Source organism: Schistocerca nitens, chromosome 8 (assembly GCF_023898315.1).
Source record: "Schistocerca nitens isolate TAMUIC-IGC-003100 chromosome 8, iqSchNite1.1, whole genome shotgun sequence".
Lineage (NCBI taxonomy): Eukaryota > Metazoa > Arthropoda > Insecta > Orthoptera > Acrididae > Schistocerca > Schistocerca nitens.
This window is the reverse complement of record NC_064621.1, coordinates 26437090-26457386: the sequence shown is the minus strand read 5'-3', so window position 1 is coordinate 26457386 and position 20297 is coordinate 26437090. Positions and strand designations below refer to the sequence as shown.

At 39.1% G+C, this 20297-nt stretch overlaps 1 protein-coding gene across 3 annotated transcripts in view; it reads right to left on the bottom strand.

Moving 5' to 3' along the window:
• The window catches only part of LOC126198524 (1-phosphatidylinositol 4,5-bisphosphate phosphodiesterase-like), a 590920-nt gene that overhangs the window by 199900 nt on the left and 370723 nt on the right, over positions 1–20297 (bottom strand). For all 3 annotated transcript variants that reach the window (XM_049934913.1, XM_049934915.1, XM_049934914.1), the window contains exons 12-13: positions 16664–16849; positions 9301–9451 (exon numbers count right to left, since the gene is read on the bottom strand). In XM_049934913.1, coding sequence (XP_049790870.1) covers positions 9301–9451; positions 16664–16849 — 337 coding nt within the window. The remainder of the gene's footprint in view (positions 1–9300; positions 9452–16663; positions 16850–20297) is intronic.

Sequence of the window (20297 nt, the reverse complement as noted above, 5' to 3'; positions counted from 1 at the left end):
CCTACTGACAAATTCCAGTCACCCATGACTATTAAATTTTCTGTCTCCCTTCACTAACTGAATAATTTCTTTTATCTCGTCATACATTTCATCAATTTCTTCATCATCTGCAGAGCTGAAGAATATGAAGAAACAAATAAAGGAAGAATTAAAGACTGTATCAAATGAAGCTCAAATTTTAAAGACTCAACAAGAAGATCTTGTCACACAAATGCAATCTTTATCTATAAAGGATGAAACAATTACCAAGGAAGTTCAAGACTTGAACAAAACTGTTGCTGAAGTGAAACAGAAGCAAGAACAGCTACTTGAGAATGAAGATATACAACAGACGACAAAATAAATGAATGATGTCACTGAAAAACAACAATCAGTAGACGAAAAATTACATAATATGTCAACAGTAGTAACTGCAATTACTTCAGGGTGTGAGAAATTCATTGCACACAAAATCAACGAGGAACATGCTGCTTATGAACCAAAATTAGACCAGTGGATACAAGACAAAGAAGTTTCAGTAAGCACTGTAATTGAGAAGAAAATAGAGGAAGGAATAAATTCTGGTACTATCAACATCCCTCAGATCAAAGGAATAGTAACTAAAGGAATGAAAGCAATGCAAAACAAATTTTCGGAAGAATTTAATAGTGCAAAAAGGGACTTTTCACACAAATCAGATGAGTTGAAGGAGTTGAGTCAAGCGTCATCTATGAATAACAGGCAGGAAGATGTATTGAATAATCCTTGGGCAAATGTCACCACCAGCCTAGAAAAGTAACAACAGATCTGCTTACATTCAAGAAGGTGGCAGAAAACAAGCACATACTTTTGGACAAACTGCAACATATGACAAAGGGAGTACATGTAGTGAAGAAAAGCTACTAAAATACCATCAGTTACAAACATTTTGTCCGGTGGTGTTCATAAGGAGTTTTACTGACTTGTTACCAAGAGTTCGGAGAGAGTACTGAACGATGCAGCATGTAGCAGGTTCTATGAACAGGGAAATCAAAATGTGGGTTCATGATGCCATAAAAATGTGCACTACGTATGAAGAGTTTGAGCAAGCATTCCTGTTGAAGTATTGGTCACGGGGTGCAAAAGAGAGGCTAAAGAAAGAAGTACTAAACCCAGAACCATTTACAATGACATCTGGAGGATTGTGTAAATATTTCGAAAAATATCTGAACAAAGCAAAATATTGGGATAATCTGATGAGCAAAGATGATATCATCCAGATATTAAAATCAAAATTATCCACCGCCATCAGAGAAAAGTTCAATACAATACTGGAACATGACACTGAAGAATTTTTGTCAACATTAGACACATATGTCATAAACCAAGAGGATAACAAAAAGTGTGCAGAGAATAATGGACAAACGACATGCAAAAATGTCAATGGTTTTAGACAAGTGATTAGCTAGCAGTCTGCGACAGCAAATGAGGTGCGAGCGCAACCACAGATGATTATGAATGGAAATAACCAAAGACAATACGGTTATGGGCCAAATTATAGGCAGATCCGAGGTAGAAACGGAAGACCTGACAGGAGATATCACCCGGGTTGTGTAAGACACAACAGTGGAAATCAAACCTGGAACAATAACCAAGTAAACGTACAAGAACCAAGTATGAATGTACCACTGATTGCGAATGTGACAGACTGGCGTCAGAACATGACTGTAATAACAGAAGTGCGCAAAGATATAAACAGGAATACCAACACAAATCAGGGAAATGCCTAAAGACCTGCACCAGCTGCAGTGTTAGGGTCGAAAAGAATTGGAGGGGCAGTGATAGTAACTTGGCTATGCTACGATACGACGATGGCCATTTATTAAGAGATGAATTACTCTCAGAGCAGACATGGTGTAATGTTGAGGAAAGGCTGTCCCTGGTATCAGCAGTTAAGGGCAGAATTGAAAATAATGAAGTAAAGATCATGCAGGACACAAGTGCAACAGCAAATGCGATTTCAGGCAGTTTGTTTGACAAATTGAGCCAGGAAGCAAAGTTTCCAGTATATCCAGTTAATAACTGCAAACTCATAGGTGCTTTTGTATCCAAGAACAATCTCGTTAGGAGGCAACCACTTACAATTGTTTATTTGGGGAATGGAGCCTATAAGGGCACATTTCTAATTGCTGAACAATTAATTGTGGACTGCACCCTAGGGCTCGATTTTTTTAGGGAAACACACACAAACATAGATTTTACATGTGGTATTTTGAGAATGGAGAATGAAGCACGAGATGTTGAGGTACTTTTGCAGACAGAAAATATACATGGTAAGCATTGTGAGGGAGCTTGCATACAGCTGATAAGAAGCTATGAATCGAGCATGTGTCTAGAAGAGAAAAAAGTAACAGACGTAAATGGGTTATTAAATCATTTACAACAAAAAATTAACAAATCGCTCCAGCTGAGTTCTGAACAGACAGATCTACTTATCAGATTATTTTCTAGATTTATCAATGTATTTAATGAAAGACCTAGCATGATAAGTGGCTATGTATGTAAATTAGACATCAAACCACACAAGACATATTGCCAAAGTTATTACCCTGTCCAGTGGAGGCTATGAGCAGCTGTAGATCAAGAGATACAAACAATGTTAAATTGGGATATGATTGAATCTTCCACAAGTCCATATTGTAGCCCTCTTTTGGTAGTTCCCAAATCGGGAGGAAAAGTTTATCTTGTACTGGATGGATCTGTAATCAATACTATAATAATACCAATGCAAACACATCCGGAAAATATCGGCGAATTAATTCAATGACTTGTGGGGCTTGAACTCGCAAATAAAACTGCATGAAAGCTCGAGGAAGTACACTGCATTCATTTATGCTGTACTAAGTTATCAATTTAATGTTTTGCCCTTCAGACTCAACATAAGTGCAGGAGTCTTTATTGCAGCTTTAGATTATATCCTGGGACCTGAATTTAGAAGCAACCTAACTTAGTTCGTCGATGACATAGGATGTTCATATCAAAACTTTGGAAAGATTTCTCACAAATTTTGAAGAATCAGGAATCACAGCTAACTTGCACAAACATCACTTCGGTTTGAATTGGATTAAATTTTTAGAAAATTTAATTGATGAAAAGAGTATTTCACCACACGTGAAGAAGATCAGTGCAATAAAGAATTTTCCGATGCCATGTACAAAGGGACTGTCGAAAAGCTTTATGGGCCTAGCATCATTTTTCCGCAGATTCGTATCTGACCAATTCTTGAATTCAGAACATTTATTGAATTTACTGAGGAAAAATGCACACTGGCAATGGACCAGAGAATGTCAGAGAGACTTTGAGAAACTCAAAGAATCTTTGGTAAATGCACAATTACTGTATCATCCTGACATGAATGTGGAATTTGGATTAATGACAAATGCATCGAATATTGGTTTGGGCGCATGCCTATTCCAAGTCAGGAAAATTGAAGGGCACACAACATTCCGTACAACAGCATTTGCTAGTAGGACCTTAAGCAACTGTGAAAGAGCTTATACCACCACTAACACAGAAGCACTGGCAATAATATGGGCATTGGAAAAACAGTTGGGTTGATTATTTGCATGTATTCGAGAGTACTGTAAACAACTTACTGCACATGTCAACAGAATTTACACCGGCTGAATTAATGTTCAATAAGGTGGACGAGAATGAGTGGGTAAACGGTTTGCCGAAAGATGCTGAAGAAGAGCAAGAAATGCAGTCAAAACTGCGAGATGAGATAGTGAACACTACTGAAACGGCAAGGAAAAGGAAAGTGAACTTTGACAAGAACTTAAAGAGAGTGTCTGAATACAAGATCGGAAACAAAGTTTTATTGAGGATGTACCCCAGTCTTCATTACTAAAGAAGATGAACAGAAAGTGGCAAAGACTGTATACAGGGCCATATGTAATTAGGAAAGTAAAAAACCCTCGTGCATATGTATTACAGTATGTAGAGTCAGGGAAAGTAAAGGAGATGTTCCCCCACCAACATCGTGAGTAGCAATTGCTCAAACAAGACACGAAAAAAAGGGGGACTCTGATGTAAATATCAGTGTGAAATGTTGGGTATCAGTAATAAGATAATTATTCAAAATTAAGGATGGAAAGGTTTTTTGATTGTGTCAATGAACATGTGATTTTTCAATGAAATTTATTTAGTAGTAAGTTATTACTGGTACCATGCATTTAATGAGTACTAGTCTTGTCATGCATATGAGGCCAAAGAATTAGCTAGTGATAGAGAAGTTTACTTTGAATTGTTCAGTTTTCATGTTATTAATAACAGTAATTGTTAGTTGACACTAAAATAAATTGACTTGCTGTCGAGTCATGCTTCAAACTAGATGGTTAGGTACTCTGATGATTTGGTTAGAAACAAATAAGGTACAGATTGAGATTGCTCAAGCATTTTCTTGATAGTTAGGAGCTTTAATGTATTCAGTATAATTACTATTTTTTTAAGGGTGGAGAGAAGTAATGTGAAGGTGAGCAGTCTTGAGTCGGTACTGGTACAGTTCATTGAATATAATGAATTAATGAAGAACAAAGATTCATGAGGCCTTGCCGCAGTGGAAACACCAGTTCCCATCAGATCACCAAAGTTAAGCACTGTCAGACGTGGCCGGCACTTGGATGGATGACCATCCAGCCCACCATGCACTGTTACCATTTTTCGAAGCGCACTCAGCCTCGCGATGCCAACTTAGGGGCTACTTGACCGAATAGTAGTGGCTCTGGTCAAAGAAAACCATCATAACGACCAGAAGAGGGGTGTGTTGACAACCTGCCCCTCCTATCCGCATCCTCATCCGAGGCTGACACGGCGGTCGGATGGTCCCGATGGGCCACTTGTGGCATGAAGATGTAGTGCTTTTTTTAAAAAAAGGTTCATAAGTGAACATTAAACTGGACACAATGTACAAGACACTGATCATGTGACTAAACACTAGTGACTCTATATGGAGCCTTAGTGAGATATTATAAATCCACAAGCAACTTCATTTTGGAAATATTGTGCATACTTGGTGGATGAAACCACAATGGTAGTGAACATAGTGCTCTGAAGGATACGAGGAACTTCAGATGGAAGTCTTGTTAGTGGTCTTAGAATAACAGAACTTCACTGGAGAAGGAAAGAATTCTTGGAGCTACAAAAGAGTGGCGATGATTTTTTTCCTTTTCCAATAACATCATCATGGACAACGGTTGTTAGTGTGGTGTATTATTGTGTTCATTTCTGACAAAGATGTGATTCTGTGAATAACCAATACTATCATCATGGACAATGGTTGTTAATGTGGTGAATTATTGAGTAACTGTGAACCAAAATGCGAACTTTTTGGTAGTAGCAATAACATCATGAACAACAATAGTTGACTTGGTGTGTTATGGATCACATATAAACCCGAAAGTGATGCTGGAATCTTTCTAATTGCAGGCACACTACATGTAAGCCATACCATATCAAAATTGCTGCACTGTTACTAAAGGTGCGATTAATGTTTTGAACTTGGCTGTACTCAGCAACCATAATTAATTACAATGTTACAAACTTCCAGCCAACAGGTTGCAAACAACCGGTTGGCTGGAAGTTTGTAACATTGTAAAGGTGTGATTATTCTTTTTAGGGAGTATAGCTTTGGTAAAACATTAATGCCTGTTGAATTATGTTTCATGTAATCAGGATGAAGGCGGTACCTAAGGTCGACATAACGGTTTCGAGAAAAATCTACTGTCACCCTCACATTCCATTCTTGTGCTGAGGATCATACATCTTCCTGCCTCTTCAAAAACCTTCCACTACCGTAACATCACAGCTCCACCACCCAGATTGTGTGTGTGTGTGTGTGTGTGTGTGTGTGTGTGTGTGTGTGTGTGTGTGTGTGAGGCTGGGGGGGTTCTCATTTGTTCACAAAATGAACATTCAATTTTCAACAGTAAGATTCAGATATAAAGTTAATTTCAATCAGTTACATGTCCATTCAAAACATATCTCAATTTTGTACAACTGATTTTTGTAACAGTTCTGTCAATATTATGCGAAGAAAAATTGGTGCTCATCATATAGCAGAGATGCTGAGTCATAGATAGGCAACACAAAAAGACTCTCACAATTAAAGATTTTGGCCATTAAGGCCTTTATCAACAACAACAACAACACACACACACACACACACACACACACACACACACACACACGACTGCAGTCTCAGGCAACTGAAACCAATGTGAGCAGTGGCACCAGTGCACAATGGGAGTGGTGACTAGGTGGGGTAAGGAGGAGGCTGGATCAGGGAGAGGGAGGCACAGTATGGTGGGGGTGGCAAACAGGGAAATGCTGCTGGTTAGATGAAGGGTAGGGGAGAGGGGGGGAGGGGGGTTGGGGGAAGTAGTGGAAAAGAAGAGAAATAAAAAGACTGGGTGTGATGGTGGAATGACAGCTGTGTAGTGTTGGAATGGGAACAGGGAAGGGGCTGGATGGGTGAGAACAGGGACTAACAAAGGTTGAGGCCATGAGGGTTACGGGAACATAGGATGTATTGCAGGAAAAGTTCCCACCTGCACAATTCAGAAAATCTGGTGATAGTTGGAAGGATCCATATGGCACAGACTGTGAAGCAGTCATTGAAATGAAGGATATCATTTTTGCCAGCATGTTCAGAAACAGGGTGTCCCATTTGTTTCTTGGCCACAGTTTGACTGTTGCCATTGATGTGGACAGATAGCTTGTTGGTCATCATGCCTACATAGAATGCAGCATAGTGGTTGTAGCTTAGCCTGCAGTTCACCTGAGTGGTTTCACAGGTAGCTCTGCTTTTGATGGGATAAGTGATGGTTGTGACCGGACCAGAATAGGTGGTGGTGGGAGGACATAAGGGACAGGTCTTGCATTTAGGTCTATTACAGGGGTATGAGCCATGAGGTAACGGGTTGAAGCAGGGGTTGTATAAGGATCGACAAGTATACTGTGTAGATTCAGTGGACGGCGGAATACCACAGTGGGAGGGGTGGGAAGGATAGTGAGCAGCACATTAGTCTACTTTGCTTATTTTCATTCGCTTATGTCGTGTGGTATCTGAAGTGAGTGATCGTTTGACATGAAAATTAGTCTACTTTGCTTATTTTCATTCGCTTATGTTGTATGGTATTATATTTTGGGGTAAACCTTTCCATTCTAAAAAGATATTTTTGTCTCAGAAATGGGCGGTTTGGGCAATAAGTGGTGTAATTTCACTAACCTCCTGTCAACCCCTTTTCACTAGTCTGGGCATTTTGACATTGGACTCTCAATATATGTATTCCTTACTGTCATTTCTTGTTAACAATATTAGCTTATTCCCAAGAATAAGCAGCTTTCATTCAGTTAATACTTGGCAGAAATCAAACCTGCATTTGAATCGGACTTCCTTAACTCTTGTGCAGAAAGGTTTGCAGTACACTGCTGCATCCATTTTCAATAAGCTACCACTCGAATTCAAAAATCTTAGCAGTAATCCACGCCCTTTCAAATCAAAACTGAAGAGTTTCCTCAAGGGTCACTCCTCCTATTCTGTCGAGGAGTTCCTTTAAAAATTAAGCTGATTCTTGTTGTATTGTTGACTGTGTTAACTTAAAATTACGGATTGACTTTTTCGGCTTCATAAACATTTTATTTTTATTTGTTATTACTTTTATGTTGTAATTTCATGTACTGACACATTCCATGACCTTGGAGATTTGCTCCTCAATTTGGTCCTACGGAACTTGACGTGTAAATAAATAAATAAAAAGACTCAGTGTGGTGCAAATATGTGAAACTAGCAGGCAACCATGCCACAGAGACACTCTTGCCTCTTACAGCCAATGGGGTGTATTTGAAAGGGGCCAAATTGTGGCCTCCCAAGTAGTGGGATAGTCTTTCCCAACTTAAGTTGGATGTGTTGCATCATTTATGCAACATTCTCACACAAACAGATGAGATTCTTGACATCCATGCAGAACAGATAGGTAAGAGTATACTGTTTTTTGTTGTCCCCCTGCCACCTTTATCACATATGACACTCATAGCTTTTTGCTCTCATTAATTTATGCATGATGTTTTAGCAGTAATCTATGTCTTGCATATTACCCTATCTTCCACCTTTAAGATATAAGGTTTTCAAATCTCACCTGTGCAGCCCCAGTGATCAGTCTTTCTTTCTCATTCTGTCTGGTAAGTCTCCCCTGACCCAGGGTTGTGGGTGATTTTTCCAAACTCTAGCCCTTTTCCTAAATATCACCAGTCCTTTTCACTCGGCCCTCTTCCTTCCCTTTCAACCATTCTGCCAGAAGAAGAAGCAACTGACTCTGACAGTTTGTCTGCAATTGTTACTTATACAAACTGACCAAATGCAGTCTTCAGATCACTTTTCTTTATTTGTTGAAATAAAGAAAAGTGATATGGAGACTGACTTTGGATAGTTTTGTGAAAATAAAAGTAATCGCATTTGGAGGACGTGAATCATTTAGGGCCAAAACAGTCATTAATAGTGAAATAACAGAGCAAGTTAACAAGCTTGACTTACACAACGAATGATGATTTGTCTAGAAAACTGCAGAAACTCCAGTAGCTATGTGGTACAGTCAAACATCATTTTAAAATTAGCAGAAGAAATACATTATCTAAACTATATAAAGTAATGACACTACGAAAATTGTTGTACGGACGTTAATGTTGGACACTTACTAAACGGCAGATAAACAGGATAGAAAGCACAGAGATGATCATGAAAGTGACAGGTGGTCTCACACTACTTCACAGGGAGAGAAATTAAAACGTAAGAAAGTAATTAAACATATTTATTCAAGAAAGAAATAGTCAAGTACACAAACTTATGGAAGCAGCAAATAACAAGAATGCCAGAAAGGTAATATTATGAAAAGGATATGCTGCTCACCATAAAGTGGAGATGCAGACACGCATGCGCGCAGACATGCACACAGGCACACACGCGGGCGCACCCACCCCCTCACCCACCCACAACACACACACACACACACACACACACATGCCCACAGTCTCTGGCTCCAGAGGCCAGACTGCAAGACTGAATGAAAGAAACAAGTACACCAAAGTCTCCTCAGAGCTATAACTCAAAACAAGGAAGAAGTAAGATTTGTTAGCCAAAGAAAAGATGGACAGAGTTAAATACTGAGTGTGTAACAAACCAGAGATGGTTTCACACTTGATATTGTTGCTGATGATGATTATTTTGACTGTAGTATTCAGAGAAAAGATAAATGTTAATGTTATGAAATAAATTTAATCTCTTACCCTCAGCAACATAAAATCCCTGGAATTTGACTGGTTGAGTGTAGTTCACCATGGATGAGAGCCATGGATGAATCTTATTTGTTGATGGTGGATACTTCACGGGGCTGGGGATGTCTCCATTCTCCTGTGTAGCATCATACCCGGGAACATCCTATGATCATTTAGAAGTAGTGTCAATCAAAATCAAGGCTTGTTATAGTTACATGTGAAGCAAAAAGATGTCAAAATGTGCTTGGCAGATCTGTACGCCTGCTATAAACTACAAAACTCTCCATGTCACTGGTATGGCCCCCACAAACAGCCAGGAGAGAACATGGCACCAGCTCTTTATGAAGTCTCATGAAACTAACGATTCATCAATATCAGGATCATCAAATGTGGATGGTATTGCAGACTCGGACAGGTGGAGAACTCAGTTGATGAATCACATACTATGTGAGATGGACAACGTACACAAGCTGCGACATGGACGTTGATTAAAACAGAGATCTAGGGGTTGTAGAATAAACTTCTTTTATTTCCATCAATGATCTCAAAACATGTGGTCCTTAGAGTACTGGTTTCAGTCAGCAATGACTATCTTCAGATCTATTTTATAACATGTCCTAATATAGTAAATATATAGTAGCATTGTCACAAAATATACACAATGATGATGATAAGCTTATTTTCTGATGACGCCACTATGGCTTTATTATATTATGGCATGTTATAAAACAGATCTGAAGATGGTCATTACTGACAGAAACCGGTATGGTAGTCTAAGAACCAAATACTTTGTGAACATTGACAGAAATAAAAGAAATTTATTCATGACATCAATAAAATTCTGAAACACATAGGAGCTTGCTGTGGAGAAGAACTACCATGTCCATTTGTTCAGGGAAGCCATTAAAGTTCACAAACATAATAATTTTAACATGTAGCAAGCCTCAAGATAAACTGATTCTGGATTCCTGCACTGCAATGAATGACCATTGCAAGTAACAATGTAGAAGCTACAATGGTACTGACCAGAGAAACACTTACTGTAGATGTTAGTGCAAAGAGTGCATAAAACTCCCACCCATGGCTACGAGTCCAGTCCAGTCTATCACCATCAATTCAGGGCGAATCTTTGAGAATGCAAGACCCTCGAGATGTTGAAATGTCAGAGAAATCATTAAAGAAACAATGGCCAAAGAGCCTGAGATGAAAGCTAACAGGTAATACATTAACAGGTGGCCAAAAATGCCTTGTAAACAAATTAAAAACATAATTTTTGTGATAATTAAAACTTTATGACAACCAATTATATAACAATTATACCAAGCGCATGATGACATTAAAAATGCCTTCCTTTTATTGCCATTAATAATGACACCACGTAAGAAATTATTCACTTTTTTCTCAAATATCCACTTAAATGTGTGTACACCTGCTTTGTCCACTGATCTTATTGCATGAAAATGAAGGTAAGAAAGAATCTTATATGAGATGCACGCATATACAGGGTGTAGCTTAATGTAATTTTTGTAGGCCAATTTGAGGTAGCATATTGAGTTAGTAAGTAGAGACGATCAGTTTGATGTGGGACCTCAAATTGGCCTACAAGAACTATGTAAACTGCAGCGCATGCAAATTGAGTGAGTCTCTCAACATTCTCGCGTTCTCTTCGCACAAACCATTAGTTCTAGAGAAAAGAATGAATATGACTTTTTGTAAGAAATTTAATATAGTTTAATTTTGCACTGTGACATGTTTTCACTGGAGGGTGTGGTTTTCAAGTTATTCAAGAAAAACATACATAAGTGATATTAAATGTGTTCTATCTCGGAACCATTCAAAATAGGGCATATGTGCATATGAAATTTTTTGTTCAGAATCACTAATATTATCACCTCTCAAAGAAGGTATCTTTCCTCCTGACTTACCCTGTATATTGTACCATGAAATGTCATGTGAACTATCGTATGTCAGCAACTTGCTAGTGTGATGTTTCAGAGCTTAGTCTACTGGCCATCTTCATCTATATCTATAACCTGAAAAACCACCATGAACTGCATGACAGAGCGTATTTTCCATTGTAGCAGTTAGTAGGGTTTCATCCTGCTCCATTTGCATATGCGGAATGGGAAGAAAGATTGTTTGAATACCTCTGCATAATTATTCTAATCTAGTCCTCGCTATTCCAATGTGAGCAACACATATGGAGCTGCAGTGTATTCCTACAGTCATCATTTCAAGCCTGTTCATTAAACTTCATTAATAAACTTTCTGGGGATAGTTTATATCTTCAATAATCTGCAAGTTCAGTTTCTTCAGCATCCTGTATCACTTTCCTGTGGGCCAAACAAACCTGTGATAATTCGTGCTGCCATTCTCTGTATACGTTCAATATCCCCCGTTAGTCCAATTTAGTACAGATCCCACACAGGTCTTCCTGTGTGTACTGATGAAAATACTCTGAGGTTCCCTATTTAAGACCCCACCTGTGCACGTGTGGTGTACTTGGATGTTGCTGCGCTAGTGTTAGTTAAGCTAATGTGCTTCTGCTGTAAAGCTCTCTGAGTGCCCTTTGTTTTAGAAGCTCAGTTTATCAATATCACATCGATTACCATAATTTAATTAAAATTGGAGAATGACATCAGCTTTGCAGAGCACTAAGTTTTCCAGCGTCAGTAATACATGAGGCATCCAACTGGAAACCACTGACCCACACAGTCACATTTCCATGATTCTTTAATGATGGCATTCAAAAAATTCTAAGTATGAGACATTATTTTTGTTTCATTGTAATTCAACAAATACCATTATGAATACAGTGCTCATCAGTAGTAGATTTGCTGCCTTGGAGGAGAGGTCTATCCTGCTGGTGCTCCAGAATGCGCGATTAGCAGTTTTAAAATCAAAAGTACTGTTACGTTACATTTTGATGACACATTTATAGTTTGGCCTTATGGTTTGTGCAGTCTCTGAGAGATCCTTCAAAATATTAATTCATTAATATGAAGATGGAGAAAAAAGGTTGTCTGCCAATTAAAACTGTGTGTCAGATTGGGACTCGAACTTGGTGCCTTTTCATAGTTTCCAAGTTAAAGTCCCAGCCCTTTACATAGTTTTAATCTACCATGCAATTTCAAATCAATGCGCAGTCTGCTGTAGAATGAAAATTCACTCTGGAAAGTTGTTTGTCATTCATAGGTGTCTTAGTGTGATATAAAAGAGATGGCACATTTGGACATTTGGTGTATCCACACCTCTAACACAGACCTGTATATAAAGTCTACCAGTTGCCACCATACTGCAATGGCAATGAGCATTCTCAAATATCTCAATTCACTAATACCCTACCAGGCAGAAAGGTGGAAGGAGTATATAGAGGGTTTATACAAGGGCGATGTACTTGAGGACAATATTATGGAAATGGAAGAGGATGTAGATGAAGATGAAATGGGAGATAAGATACTGCGTGAAGAGTTTGCCAGAGCACTGAAAGACCTGAGCCGAAACAAGGCCCCGGGAGTAGACAACATTCCATTAGAACTACTGATGGCCTTGGGAGAGCCAGTCATGACAAAACTCTACCATCTGGTGAGCAAGATGTATGAGACAGGCGAAATACCCACAGACTTCAAGAAGAATATAATAATTCCAATACCAAAGAAAGCAGGTGTTGACAGATGTGAAAATTACTGAACTATCAGTTTAATAAGTCACAGCTGCAAAATACTAACGCGAATTCTTTACAGACGAATGGAAAAACTGGTAGAAGCGGACCTCGGGGAAGATCAGTTTGGATTCCGTAGAAATGTTGGAACACATGAGGCAATACCAACCTTACGACTTATCTTAGAAGAAAGATTAAGAAAAGGCAAACCTACATTTCTAGCATTTGTAGACTTAGAGAAAGCTTTTGACAACGTTAACTGGAATACTCTCTTTCAAATTCTGAAGGTGGCAGGGGTAAAATACAGGGAGCGAAAGGCTATTTACAATTTGTACAGAAACCAGATGGCAGTTATAAGAGTCGAGGGGCATGAAAGGGAAGCAGTGGTTGGGAAAGGAGTGAGACAGGGTTGTAGCCTCTCCCCGATGTTATTCAATCTGTATATTGAGCAAGCAGTAAAGGAAACAAAAGAAAAATTCGGAGTAGGTATTAAAATTCATGGAGAAGAAGTAAAAACTTTGAGGTTCGCCGATGACATTGTAATTCTGTCAGAGACAGCAAAGGACTTGGAAGAGCAGTTGAACGGAATGGACAGTGTCTTGAAAGGAGGATATAAGATGAACATCAACAAAAGCAAAACGAGGATAATGGAATGTAGTCAAATTAAATCGGGTGATGCTGAGGGGATTAGATTAGGAAATGAGACACTTAAAGTAGTAAAGGAGTTTTGCTATTTAGGGAGTAAAATAACTGATGATGGTCGAAGTAGAGAGGATATAAAATGTAGACTGGCAATGGCAAGGAATGCGTTTCTGAAGAAGAGAAATTTGTTAACATCGAGTATAGATTTAAGTGTCAGGAAGTCGTTTCTGAAAGTATTTGTATGGAGTGTAGCCATGTATGGAAGTGAAACATGGACGATAACCAGTTTGGACAAGAAGAGAATAGAAGCTTTCGAAATGTGGTGCTACAGAAGAATGCTGAAGATAAGGTGGGTAGATCACGTAACTAATGAGAAGGTATTGAATAGGATTGGGGAGACGAGAAGTTTGTGGCACAACTTGACTAGAAGAAGGGATCGGTTGGTAGGACATGTTTTGAGGCATCAAAGGATCACAAATTTAGCATTGGAGGGCAGCGTGGAGGGTAAAAATCGTAGAGGGAGACCAAGAGATCAATACACTAAGCAGATTCAGAAGGATGTAGGTTGCAGTAGGTACTGGGAGATGAAGAAGCTTGCACAGGATAGAGTAGCATGGAGAGCTGCATCAAACCAGTCTCAGGACTGAAGACCACAACAACAACAACAACTACCATCTCAGATACTTATAACCTTCAGGTAGAGTTGGAACACCTCCAAACTGTGTCCATTGAAAATGGATATTCATCTCATAAGGTAAAGAGAGCACTACAGATGTACAGATGGCAGAACAAGGAAGAGGGTGAGGCATTTGAGACAACATTTTACCTACAGTATATTGCAGATGTTTTTACAAAAATAGGCAGAGAACTAAGTTTAAGGTGGTCTTTCATCTTCCATCTAAAATCTTGGTGCTTTTGGCACTCATGAAAAGTGACCCAGAACTGCACTTGGTGGGGACTTAAGGATTCTGTGTGATCACAGCAGGTCTTGTATAGGACAACACATGCACACTGTTTAGGAGCACACAGTAGAGCAGCAATGGCGTACTCATCTCCTCCGCACAAGCAAGTCTGTTATTGCCAAATGCTATATTTCCCTGGTCATTTAAAGAATTACAATGAAATGAAAACTTTGATCCATACTTGAAACTTCTGGAATTCCATCATTAAGGAATCAGTAGAAATATGACTGTCTGGGGAACTTATCAATGGTGATATAGAGTTTCCAGCTTGGAATCTTGTCATTGTAAAACTTTGTGCTTTCAGTAGCTGATGTCGTTCTGTGACTTTATCATGTGAAGAGAATTGATATGATGCAGAAGGCACTTGAAGCAATGCACAGATTTACAGCAGAAGTACACGCACTCAAGTAATGTGTGTGCAACATTTGAGAAACTAAGTATCTGCTGGTAGTGTCTTAAACCTACATCTACATGATTATCTGCAATTAACAATTTAGTGCCTGGCAGAGAGTTCATCAAACCACCTTCAAACTACTTCTCAACCGTTCCACTCTCTAACAGCGCACAGGAAAAACAAATGTTTAAATCTTTCAATGTGAGCTCTGATTTCTCTTATTTCATTATGATGATCATTCCTCCCTATGTAGGTGGTTGCCAACAAAATACTTGCAAACTTTGAGGAGAAAGTTGCTGACCAAAATTTCATGAGAAGATCCTGCCAAAATAAAAATTACTTTGTTTTAATGACTACTACCCCAATTCACACAACATATTCATTGCGCTCTGTCCCCTGTTTCGCAGCAGTACAAAACGAGCTGCCCTTCTGTGAACCTTTTTGATGACACCCATCAATCCTACCTGATGCGGATCCCACACCGCACAGCAATACTCCAGAAGAGGGCGGACAATTGTAGTGCAGACAGTCTCTTTAGTACACTTGTTGCATTTTCTCAGTGTTCTGCCAACAAAATACTGCCTTTGGTTTGCTTTCCCCCACAACATTATCTATGTGATCGTTCCAACTTAAGTTATTTGTAACTGTAGTCCCAAAGCAGTTACTTGAATTTACAGCCTTTAGATTTGTGTGATTCATCGTGTAGCTGAAATTTAGTTGGTTCCTTTTGGTACTCATGAGGATGACTTCTCAATTTTCATTATTTAGAATCAACTGCTACTTTTTGCACCATACAGATATCTTGTCTAAATGGTTTCACAATTTGTTTTGATCAACTGATAACTCTATAAGATGGTTAATGACAGCATCATCTATAAACAATCAAAGAGTGCTACTCAGATTATCTCTTAAGTCATTTATGTAAAACAGGAACAGCTAACACTAACACTAACTTGGGGAACATTAGATGATACTTCTGTTCTACTAAATTACTTTCTGACAGTTACAATGAAATGTGACCTTCTGACAGGAAATCTTCAGTCCAGTCACACGACTGAGATAATAACCCATTGGCATGCAATTTGATTAGAGTCACTTGAAAGATAAGGTGTCAAAAGCCTTCTGGAAATCTAAAAATATGGAATCAATTTTATATTCCCTGTCAATAGCACTCATTAATTTATGAGAATAAAGAGCTAACTATGTTAAACAAGAACAATACTTTCTGAAACCATATTGGCTGTTTGTCAATAAATAGTTTTTTTTTCCTCAAGATAACTCATACTGTTCAACAAAATCCTACTGCAAATCAATGTTAGTGATATGGGTCTGTAATACATCTGATTACTCCTATTTCCCTTCTTGGGTATTGGTGTGACTTGTGCAACTTTCCAGTCTTTAGGTATGGATCTTTCAATGAGGAACTGCTTGTATACAATTGCTAAATATGGAGCTATATTATCAGCATACTCTGAGAGGAACCTGACTGGTATACAATCAGGACTGGAGGCCTTGCCTTTTATTAAGTGATTTAAGCTGTTTTGCTACACTGGGAGCTTAGTGTACTTTCACCAGAATACACCTGAAGATGGTCGGAAAACTCAGTACTGAAATATTGTGGTACAAAGTTACCGACATCGAGCTGTTCGCCTGAAACTTTCATGGTACATGAGTCTTATACTTTAAATAATAGAACTGTCTGGATTATTTATGTACCAGTTTAGCTTCACTGATGGCAGATGTGTCTTCTTCCTCTTCATCCTCATCTTCTTCAATGACAAACTGTCCCTGCCAGAAAAGTTCCAACTCCTGCTTTTCCACATCAGGATTTAGTTTCTTGTTTTTGATCAGAATTTTCTTTTTGAGGGCATTTGGTGAAGGCAGCGGTAGTCCAGGTTCCAGCTAACAGTATGGAAAAAAAATCAACTGATAGCACAACAGTCTGGTATGTTATTAAGGTATTGTAACATAAAGAAGCATATACCAATAATATTGATAATAAAAATAATAAGATGAAGAAGAAGAAGAAGAAGAAGAAGAAGAAGAGAACTCTGACAACAATCTTACAATGTTGTCTGGATAGCACAAGACAAATCAACATTTTGAAAAGTACTGTAGGAAAAGCAGGGCATACAATATCCTACATAAAAACAGAATACACAACAAATATAAATTTCATGGACACAGATTACAGGAAAAATGAAAGATTCAATAAATTTAAATATCTTGGTGAAGCAATACAGAAGAATCGTTGTGATGATGAGGCTAATAAATTCAGGAAGGAAAATGGAACTGGCATTGCAGTTGACCAAAGACGTGTACAATAAGAGATCTATCTCCTCTCAACCAGTGTTACAACACTCCATTACAGCAATATAACAAGAATGATCATACACAGCCAAATGTTTCGATTTGACTAAGACAGGGGAAATAGAAAATGTGGAAAAGAGAGAGAGGAAAACCTTCAGGCAAATAATGGGACAACCAAAATACAAGGGTAAGTACAGGAATAGGTGCAATGAAGGGCTCAACAAGAAAACTGGACAATATATACTGGGTGGTTATAATTAAACTTCCACTATCTAACATGTTATAACATGCAAACTAATTACTGTGAGTATGAGTACCAAACCTGGTAGCATTAATGTCTAGAATATGGGAAGCAAGATTTCCATGAGTCACAGCGCCACTGTCCAGTTCCAACTACGGCTGCCAGGTGCCATGATCAATCATCGTGATTCATAGACTCACACACACGACCAGTTGCAGTGCACTTGTTGATGTGTCAACATGAGTTTGGACAAAAGGAGCACGGCATTACTTGTGAAGCTCTATTATCAAAACAAAAGTAATGCTGCAACTGCACTTTGAGAATATCGCCGGCTGAAAGGGTCCTCTATCTACACGTGTTGTGCAGAGGATGATGAAGAAGCTCGAATCAACTGGTTGATGAAATCGCTGTTGCTATGGCAAACAACACTGCATGCAATTCCTGATTGTCGGGCAGTGCGTGTGCTGTGTCATGACAGCTGAACAACCCGTGGTCCACTGTACGAAGGCACTTCAAACCATTCTTAAATGGTATCCATACAGAAACATACCATACAGCATCTTGCAACACGGGATGCACAACATCATGTTGACTTCACTCTAGACTTTCTCGCAAGGGCTGAAGTTGACAAGGCTGGCCCTGGACCATGCTGTGGACAGATGAAGCTCATTTTCTCTGACAGGTGAGGCGAACACAGAATTTCTGAGTGTGGGGATCTTCACCTCTAGTCACTGTGCATGAAGTCCGTTTGTATGGTGAGCATGTCACTGTGTGGTGTGGCTCCACAGCTATGTTCATCACTGGCCCACTGTTTTTTGAACAGGTTGGCACTCAAGTTCCAAAGACGTGCAGTGTGACTGGCCAGCATTACTGCAATATGCTTCGCCAGCATGTCATACCTGCCCTACAGGAGACAGATGCACTGAATTCAACAGTTTTCATGCAAGATGGGGCCCCGCCACACATCGCTTGTGAAGTTCATCTGCTTCTCCAAAACATGTTTGAATATGATCGAATTATAAGCTGATCATTTCCAAATGCATGGCCGGCACAATCACCTGATCTCACTCCACGTCATTTTTGGTTGTGGAGCTACCTAAGGGACAGGGTTTACTAAGGGAACATTCACACGTGCTGATCTGAAGCGCAGCATACCAAGAGAGGTAGTCAGCATACCTACGGACATCTTTCATTCTGCTGTGTAGAATGCAATCCTGTGCTTTCAGAATCTTCTGGACACTGATGGATGCCATTTGAGCCCCTTTTGTAGCAGTAGTGGTACTAGTGTAATGGTATGATATACAGTAGCAGCACATTATAAGTATTTCAATTGAACTGATTCTGCATTATTTATCTTTCCCATGTCATTCACATTAATGCTACCAAGTCTGATCCCCATACAGTAATTAGTTTCCATGTTATAACGTGTTAATAGGGAAAGTTTCCACCTGGTACAATGACGTGGAAAAGGAGCTTGCTATTTCATGGCCATCTGGATCAGATGAATGAAAATATGATATGCAAGAGAATTTGTGAACTTATCCATGGGAACAAATCTACCTTGCGTGAGTCATTTCAAGAAATCAGGGTTGATGTAAAAGAGATGAAGAGTGAATAAGGTGAAATTCTGATCAGAGACATCTTTCAAACGAAGGTTTTAGCTTTTGCCTGTACATAAAAAAATTAGAAAGTGTAGCAAAGTGGTCAGAAGATGAGAAAAAGAACAGTACTCTGACTGAAAGAAGACTTATTGAAAGAACTGAAAGTTAAATTGGAAGTAAATAAAAAAATGAAAAATAACAACAATAATAATATAGATTTACCAGCTTCAGGAAATAAATATCTTCAGGAAAAGGAGGTCATGTGTAGAGCGGATCTGCAGCCTGAAAAGAGTATTGGTTAACTGCGTCAACAAAGAGTAATTCAAGTGGCTCTGAGCACTATGGGACTTAACATTTCAGGTCATCAGACCCCTAGAACATAGAACTACTTCAACCTAACTAACCTGAGGACATCACACACATCCATTCCCGAGGCAGGATTCGAACCTGCGACCGTAGTGGTCGCGCGGTACCAGACTGAAGCACCTAGAACCACTCGGCCACCAGTGGCCGGCCGTCAACAAAGATCTTGTATTAGCCCGCCAGTTAGTCAACAGGGAAGCACAATTTTACTTATCCAGAATTCAGAGTGGATGCCAACAGAAAGGAGATTAACATGCAGACATTCATGGGTAGAACCTCTGGGGGATCTCTCAAAGGAGTTTCAGATCAAAACGAGAGTCAAGCAAGCTATCTCTAGTTCTCTTCAAGTGTGTTTCAAGAGATCATATGTAAACAAAGAGGGGCAGTGGCCTTTTGTAGCCTGGTAACATAAACCAAAATGGCATTGCTGCCCTGGTACTGTGAATGGTTGAAATCAAGGGGAAACTACAGCCGTAATTTTTCCCGAGGGCATGCATCTCTACTGTATGGTTATACAAAGATGGTATCTCTTGCATAAAATATTTTGGAGGTAAAACAGTCCCAAATTCAGATCTTCAGGTGGAGATTACTCAGGAAGATGTCGTTATCAGGAGAAACAAAACTAGCACTCCACAGATTGGAGCATGGAATGTCAGCTCCCTTAATCGGGCAGGTAGGTTAGAAAACTTAAAAAGGGAAATGGATAGGTTAAAGTTAGATATAGTGGGAATTAGTGAAGTTTGGTGGCAGGAGGAACAGGACTTCTGGTCAGGCAAATACAAGGTTATAAATACAAAATCAAATAGGGGTAATAACGAGTAAAAAACTAGGAATG